The 8,749-nt window shown below is 34.9% G+C and overlaps 1 protein-coding gene across 1 annotated transcript; it reads right to left on the minus strand.

Moving 5' to 3' along the window:
* Positions 1 to 707: 707 nt before the first annotated feature.
* LOC106720688 lies at positions 708 to 8,182 on the minus strand. The gene is made up of 5 exons (XM_014515434.2): positions 8,127 to 8,182; positions 3,079 to 3,311; positions 2,638 to 2,741; positions 2,325 to 2,440; positions 708 to 2,205 (listed from the first exon to the last, which is right to left on the minus strand). The coding sequence occupies exons 2-5, from the start codon at positions 3,307 to 3,309 to the stop codon at positions 1,310 to 1,312; spliced, it is 1,347 nt and encodes a 448-aa protein (XP_014370920.2). The 5' UTR covers positions 3,310 to 3,311; positions 8,127 to 8,182; the 3' UTR covers positions 708 to 1,309.
* Positions 8,183 to 8,749: the final 567 nt, after the last annotated feature.

Genomic DNA, 8,749 nt, shown 5'->3' on the forward strand with positions numbered 1-8,749 from the left:
AACGTTTTCCAACTATATTTATATTTATTGGCTATTGAAAATAAAATTATTATTAAAATTATCACAGTGAAGTTAACTTAACAACTATAAATAATTATACTAAATGTAATGATAGTAAATATTTGGTGGGTGATATTCGTTTAGTGAGGCTAGAATATTTCGAGGCATCACGTGATATCTCACTTGTGACTGAATCAATTAATGTCCAAAAGCTTTGACGGCTTTTACTCGTTATTTAATTTTCTTGTAAAAATGTATTACAAGTAGTTAACTGATTGCGAATACAAGTTAAATGGAGTTAGAGACTTTATTATTTTCTGGCTTGAAAGAAAGTTCCAAATCGGCATTAATCTAAAGTTTTTTATTTGTAAAATTTTTAGCTGTGGGTTCTACAATAATATTATAAAAACTACTTTATTCATTTTAGATCTTGTTTTTGATTATTGTACACATATAATGTATGGTGACCACTATAGTAGCGTTTCGAAGTTAACATGCATGTCATTGAAAGACAACGCAGTGGACAAAGCACGCAAATACTCTGTAATATTGAAGGACTATTAATGGCTTAGAATAATACCCAATAATTTGTAGTAGTCTATAAGAGTCCATGTGTCGATAGCTACAGTCGTGTTAAAAATAAAAATTAAAATATAAATAAAACGCCATAATTTTGGTACTATTGTTGATTTATTAAATATCCTGTATACACATATCCATAAAAGTTTCCAATAATACGCACAATAACATCGATAAAGATTTTTATTGATAAAGACGACCGAAGTTGCCTTTGTCTAATAAGCGTACATTTCTTCAGACGTCTCTTTGTAATCGTCTACTATATGATAAAGTTTAATCGTTAGAGTAACAGTAACATCAGATTACGAGACACTGATTGTGGAAAGAGACGGAGCGGGGCAGGGAGGGGCGGGCGCATGGGGGATCGCCTGCCGTGGCTCGGCTTGGAAAACACACGCCCGACATTCAAGAGTACTTACAATTTTCTATCTAACAATAAGTCAATTTTATGATCGCTAATATTAAAAAATTTACATTGAAAATAGAATTTACTCTAAAAATAATTTGCCAGCGAGCGGACGTCGGTCGCGGGTCGGCACTGTGCGGTCGGCGCCCGCGCGCTACCTATCACATTGAAAGATTTACAAAATATAAAGGTACACTGAGCACATAAAAGACGACACGGCCGACGACAACGGGTCGCGGTTTTACATTGCATTCGCCAACTGGGAGACAAATCTGTACTCGACTAATTTAATATTTATAAGATTTCAAAATGCACGCAATGTGCCTACACGAAGAGATCTTTTAATGACGAACATATAGAAGCATCGCAACCTTCCGCTGCGTCATCTTCCTCCGGTCTGTTGGTGCTCCAGTGGTCACCCTCCGCATGCAGTCCCTGCCTGCTCGTGCTGGGCATTTCTTGAGATTTTAATCTATTATCGGTTCCCTTTTTAGTTTCTTTTTCGGCTTTTTTATTTGGTTTGGGTGCAGTCACACCAGAAGTCGAGGGAGTAGGCTCTGCCGTGCTACTTCGTCTAAGAAAAACCTCAATGGCACTTCCGAGAGCGCTTGCATCCACCACGGAGCCCGTTGGTTTATCCCATACGACCGCGGCAGCATCTCCGGGTGCTTGTTTCGCATCGGGGGCGAATGTCACCTTTGGTTTTTTAGGTTCATTTTCTTTATTCTTCGTTGCCAAAGTTTGATGGCGTCGTGTAAACCATGTAGTTCCTGATTCGGATGATTTTTCCCGGAGAGTTGAGGCGTCGAAACTACTAGATCGCATATCGGCTAGTCGCTTAGATTTTTCCGGTTTGCCGCAGCGGTCTATTTCCGTAGCGGAGGATGTGAGTGCGTTCAGCATTAAATGAAGATCGGTGTCAGTGCAGACGACGCCGGCTCCGGTGCGAGGCGGTATAGGCGGCGGCATTTCTGAGGCGCGCCGTCTAGCAGGTATAGGAGGTAGAGGTGCACCGACGAAGTCTGAATGTCGGCGACCTCGATTTGTATATCGAATTGATCCACTTATAGGGGACCTTTCATCTAGTGGCTGTACTTCACAGACTCGTTCATTGGATGTATTCCACAGGCGCATTCGAACTTTGCGAGCTTGTACGATGTCGTCCATGATGTCGAGTTGCAAGTTGTGAGTGCTGCCTAACGTGTCAGTAGCAGGTGGACCTTAGAAGTAAAACGCTATATTATGACGTGTCGTTTGAATTACGTAAAGAGTACATCATTTGCAAAGTTGTTTTGTATATTAGATAAAAAATCAGGAACTAAATCGTACTTCAACTTACATTTTTTAGCTCCAGAATCTCGACGGCGACCAAGTGCGGGGAACGCAGCAATCGACTCCCTGCGACCTCGTCCAAATAGCGCTTGCGGTACGCGCGATATTGTCACCACGGAATGTCTGGAAAGATTTCATTTATAGAAATATCATACAGTGATTGAATTAAATGAACGACAATTATGAGTTAGTCGACATATACTCTTACAAGATGGATAATTTGATCAAGGTTGTTCTTAATGCGGTAAGGGAGAGTGGTAAAGGCCTGATAAGTGATATAAATAACTTTGTGTAGTATAAGCAAATCAAAATATTTGTACCTTCTTCCTCCCGGTTGGGGCGGTGCTTGACTTAGAGTTGCTAAAAACGCCGCTTCTCGAGCTTCCCGGGCGGCGCCCTCTCCTCTTTCTGACAGTCGCCTAACCTGATATATATATTTTTTTTAATATTAATGTAGATATCGTCAGTTAATGCATACTTAATTACAATTAGTTAGCAGTAACGGTTAACATTCGCAAACATTTCTTACTAGTATTAGTAAAGCATATTGTTAGAATCTTAATTATTATTTATTATAGGTATTTTTACAATCTTTATAATTATTACAAACCTCTAAGCTGTTTTAATTTATTGGTACAAAATTATTCTAGTAATTATGTATTTTAATATTTTTTAGTATTATCTGTGATGTCTTTTTAATGTAAAATATCTCCTTGACTACTCTGCTACGCTTCCGTTGTATCGTTCATTGCATTACTGACCTGGCTAGCCGTTGGGCCAGAGGTACACGCTGGTGTTGGCAAAGAGTGTTTCCTGGTTTCTCGCCAGGGTGACAAGTGGTAGGGGTCCGGTGGTGACTCCTGGTCTATAGAGAGATCGCGGGTGGGCGCATGCGAACGCATTGAGCATTCCGTGTCCTCAACTCCGCTCTCTTCGACCACGATTAGTGGTTCACCGCCACCCATTATTGCCATGGAACCGCGCCGCATCATGGCTGTTATAAACAAATCTTAATAGCCTATGATACAAACTACCTTTAGTAACTACTAACATTAATATTCAACTAACTACTTCTAAATACTACATTTTGTGTTTTTGAGAAAAGATGTAAAAGTCAACAGAGGGGAAGTATAATAATAGAGGTTAACATTTTAATTATTGTATTGTGCAGGTAACTAAGATATTGTCACAAATAATATAGCACATTGAAACACTATGTTGTATATAATTTATGTTCTGAAGAGAGCATATATGTTTTTATATATTTGTACTGCTGTGTCGAAGGTTGAAATTATGTTTGACCTAGGATTTTGAGCAAGGGTATTGATTGTTTTGGCTACAGTAAGATGAATACATTAGTGATGAATTATCTGGATTATTTATTATGCAGTTAGTCATAGACGCATAGCAGGCGCGGCGTGGTCTACGGTTACTCCCACTGGAATTAGTCAAAACTCTAACGGGCGCGTTGTTGATGTATCAAGATGCCGTGTTCGGTTTATATTGTTCACCTACAGATATACGTACGCGTATACACCTACGCGTAAACGTCAGAATTTGTGAGATGGATTTTCTAATTTGAGTGGAAATTAGCTTATTAAAACAGTGGAATTAGACTTTATAGTCAAGTTATGTGACAGATAAGTATAACAAATTTGTCACAGATTACAAGTATCTATTTTAATTAGGCTTACATGTACTATGAAGGTTAGAAAAATTGATACCATCAGGAAGCCCTCGAGAAAAAGTAGAGGCATAATTTTTGTATTTATTAATTTTAATAAAGTAATGTTATAATTTTCTATTATTTCTGGACGAGAGAAAAATATAAAGATGTTTAAACAGTATAGGTTATGAATAGATATTTATGTAATGTTGAATGATTACATCTCAATTTAGTGAGTACGGTTGAGCAAACAATTGTTCAACAGGTCTCCTGGTGGCGGGCGACGGCGAGCGGTAGGTACGAGGCTGTTTTGGCACTGACCTATTTCCGTGACCCCGACCATTCCCGCCTATTCCCAGTTAAAATCTCACGAGATGTGACTGATATTGGTTTTACATAAAAAATAATTTAAGTTATCCTACACTGTTGTGATTTTAACCCTGACTGTGATTTCATTGCAAATTTATTAATTTACATATATCTTAATTTAAGTCCTGGCTAATCACATCTGATCTCATTTTTTTTTATTTCACTCGTTGATTTGAGCAATAGGTAAATACGAACTCAAATAACATTTTTTGTGCCTACAAAGAAACTCCATAATATTATATGAATTTTATAACTTCAAATAATATCTGAGAGTCCATCAAAAAGATTACAACACCAACCTTTACAATACGCTGAAAACATAAAATAAGTAGTAAAACCACTGAAAGGAAAATATCTTTATAATAAAAAGAAAGGAATTGAAACACGTTCAATAAAGCTTTTATAATGAAGTATATATACGATGCGGTGCTTTTAAAATATGATTTTCTAGAGAACTACATTTTTTTTAATATGCCATATTAAAGGCGGTAGTTGAATAAGATTTATTTACATTAGAATAGCAAGAAGATATTGAACAAAGTACAAAGATTGACCTTTAAATGTTAAAGCTACAGATGGTATTAAAAACGTATCAACACATACCATAATTGTTCAACAAAAAAAAAATATCATAAAGGTATAATTAAAAATTAAGTTATAGGTATTAAATATTTTCGTAATCAAAATGAAACCAATTATTTCTCATTCTATTTGAGGTAATTGATCCTGTTTTAATGAATATTTTAACGATCAAGTAATCTGATCCCGATAAAATTTTAATAAAGCGGCTTTCAATTAAGTAGTTTTTTTTACCTTTAAACTTTAACATTGTTAATCATTAAGGTATTTTCTAAAACAAATAATTATACCTTTAACAACTCAATTTAGAATTAACGTACATTTTTAGACCATTACATTTTTGGTGGACTCAAATAATCTAGGTTTATTGAGTAAGTTACATCAAAGAGATTTGAGGATCCTTTTGTACTTATGTTTATCCGACCTTTGTCAGGATGAACTTACAATAGATCCTTTTAATCCTGTAATATGTGGAATTAGTTTCACTCGAGGGAATATAAATTACAAATGAGTAGGACAATTCTTCCTACGACTACAATCGGAATGAAAAATATTTTCTTACTAGCTGTCGCCCGTGACTTCGTCCGCGAAGATTTAAATAAAAACTTTATTAGTAGCGAATGTGTTCTTCCAGGCTATGTTCTACATCTGTGCAAATTTTCAGCAAGATCCATGCAGCCGTTCTGGAGATACCTCCAAACAAACATCCATTCATCCAAATAGTTATTCGCATTTATATAATAATTAGTAAAATATAATGGATATATAAATGAGTATAATTAATAATTCTAATATTTTGAACGACTGTTTCACATGATTTGCTTAAAGCAGTTTCAAATATTTTGATATTTGAGCTAAAAATTTCTATGCTAAAGCTTTATAGTGTGTCTATTTCAGAGTAATTAGTTTGACAAATGACGCCTATGAAGTATTGAATTGATCTTGTACCTAATGGATGGTTGTCATAGTGTCAAACCGAACGCGCTAAGGAACTATGAAATTATACAAACTTTCGAGAAACATTATCGTTAACTTATATAAGAACGGCAAAAACACTCACGTATATATATCCGGTGTAGGCACCGACTAGTTTCGAGCCCATCGGTGGCCCTTCATCAGGGTGAGTGGGACTGGTATTATTTCGGCGGACAACTATGAACTATCGAGGATCGGTCTTGTACTAAAATTAATCGGACAAGTAATCATTTAGGTATCTTATTACATTTTGTACTTATTTCAGTTATTTTGCTATGTATTACACAATTGCTTAAAAAAACATTAAATACATGTCTTTCTTGTTTGTCAAAAACTTAAGTTTTGGTTTAATTTTTTTAATTTCTTTATTTAGTTTTGAAAAAAATTAGGTATAAAAATCAATTTATTTATGTTGTAATTTAAAAACAATAATCACGAAATGTTCAATTGCAAATTCTATGGGAACAACCATCATAAACGATTTTGCTGAATTCATCACTATTGAATTGTCAAGTGAATTTTCAAAGTAATCATCCTTAAATAGACACACTATAGTAATAAAATCATGTAGGTAACTAGAGAAGAAATATAACAGTAAATAGAAATGTTTTGTTATTTCAAATGCTAATCCGGAAAGCGGTTAATTAACCAAGAGAGCCTCTCCAGTCGTCCCTCGGTCTACGAAAACCTTCAATTGTTTGAACGAGACAAGAATTGAACAACAAAAGGTAAGTACGTTTTATAAATTCCAGTGGACTAAAAACAAATACAGTTTTAATTTTTAGAGATGCTTCATGTTTTATATCTTGACTTTGATTGGAAATAGAAGTGTCAAAAAAAGAAAAAAAGAAAAATCCAAACCTTAATTTAAAAATTTATTAGGGTCCGAAAGTTAAAGAAATCAGAACGGCATTTGTAATACTGTAATTTAGAAAGCAACGTGGAATTTTTTTTAATAGGTTTCAAATCATAAAAAGTGTGTGAGTAAATTATTGTTATGTCAAGAAAAAGAATTACCTTAATTTTTAGACACCACAGTATATTATTAAATGTGTTTTTCGGGCAGTGGAAACCAACAATAAGTTCGACAGATGAGAGGTACACAAATACCAGAATTCCTTGAATGCAGGAATAGCAATTCACAACTCAGGTGTAATGATCTACTCTACGTGTATTATATATTTATAAATAAAAAATCAATAAATTTGTCGACATATTAATACGCTTTCGCTATATATAGTCTTTCTTCAGTCCATTTTGATTTTCCATTTCAACACAGTGAATAACAGTTCAACCACTAAAGCTAATAGCTGGGTAATCTGTCGGAAATTCGCCATTCGAATTCTCTCGATCCCTTTTCTTCTTTGATTAAGAAACGGACCATTAGAACTATAAATAACTTTTTGATTTAAGACTTTAAACTACCGTCCGAACTTCATTTATTTAATTAGGCGTATAAGATATGAGCATGAATATAATTATGTTGTTTTTATTATTGTATATGTAAATATAAATGACACGATGAATGTAAATTAAATATTAACAATAGTGTATATACCTAAAGCTTTAGTTATATTTAGTAAATGTTAATATGTTAGTTTAGTATTTAAATATGATGTTATAAATTAAGAGAAATTAAGTTATATTTTCATATATATTTTTTAGCGTGTAACTTTTATAAAAATCTATAATATTTATAAAAGAATTCCAATACTAAAATGAACGAAGAGGAAACTGAAATCATGCGTGCCAACCAACCACTTGTTACTCTAATAAACAGCAAACTTTTATTTTAGAGTACAAAAAATCCATCCAATTTGAAAAAAATCTTGTAGATACAAATCTCTTAAACCCAACTCTAGAATAAAAACTACTCAAATAAATTACCTATTTGTATTAAAAAGTTGTAATAATATTTTAAAAATCGTTACTAAAATTTCATTCTTATTACGAGTATAGGTTGAAAACAGCTGTAAGTCTATTTCTAAATACATACATGCAGACTCACTATACACTAACAAATAAAGTGGATAATGATTGCGTAAATACTTCCATTATTTATAATTTGGAAGTTGAAGGTTAAATATACGAGAACCGCGCAATTAGTATCCACCTGAGTTTACGGCGGTGGGTTTAGGGTGTCGGGCGGGATAGAGGGGGTGGGGGGTGTCAGGGGGTTGTATTGGATTGCATGCGTATGCCTGTGAGTGTGGCGCGTACCGGCGGGTGTGAGGTGCGCGGCGCGGTGTGCGCGAGACGTGCGCTCAAGTCGACGGTCGCGGTGCCACTGAGCCTACGGGGCGGGCTCGCAGCCTCTCCCGGACGCCGCCCGCCCAATCTAAAGCTTTCACTATGCTGAAAGTTTCCGATGCACCTACTCCCGCTCCCACTAATGTAGCCTAGGATCCCTTTTATTTTTTATTATCTCTAATATTTTTATAATTTATTTGATACGTTGTTTTAATTTAACAAACTTTCCGTGACATACTTGTCATATCAACTTATTAGCGACGTAAAAGTGTTACAATTATTTTGTTCGCTATTTATTATACCAAATGTTAATTTACGATATTAATGGATCGATGTTCAGACTTAACCATAGTATAAATTAGAGATTATCAAGTTTTCTTTAGCGATTAGATCCCTATCCATTTTCTCTACCTATTGAACCCTTAACTTTATTTCCCGCCGCCGTTCTCCTCCGGTCTTCTGTGGATATAAGGTGGTTTACCCACACCACTTTGGGAATCACTGATCAAAATCATTTATACTCGTTCTATGAAATGGTTCATTCGAATAACTAATCCTACCATTGTACTCGTATCTAATTACGCTTCATATCA

The sequence above is a fragment of the Papilio machaon genome, chromosome 8, assembly GCF_912999745.1.
Source record: "Papilio machaon chromosome 8, ilPapMach1.1, whole genome shotgun sequence".
Taxonomy (NCBI): Eukaryota; Metazoa; Arthropoda; class Insecta; order Lepidoptera; family Papilionidae; genus Papilio; species Papilio machaon.

Bases quoted from the DNA above. Each gene is read 5' to 3' on its own strand.
- LOC106720688 (XM_014515434.2), bottom strand. From the start codon at position 3,309: ATGATGCGGCGCGGTTCCATGGCAATAATGGGTGGCGGTGAACCACTA. The intron at 2,742-3,078 runs GTCAGTAATGCA...TATATATATCAG, and splicing joins CTGGCCCAACGGCTAGCCAG to GTTAGGCGACTGTCAGAAAG. The intron at 2,441-2,637 runs GTACAAATATTT...AAATCTTTCCAG, and splicing joins CCCCAACCGGGAGGAAGAAG to ACATTCCGTGGTGACAATAT.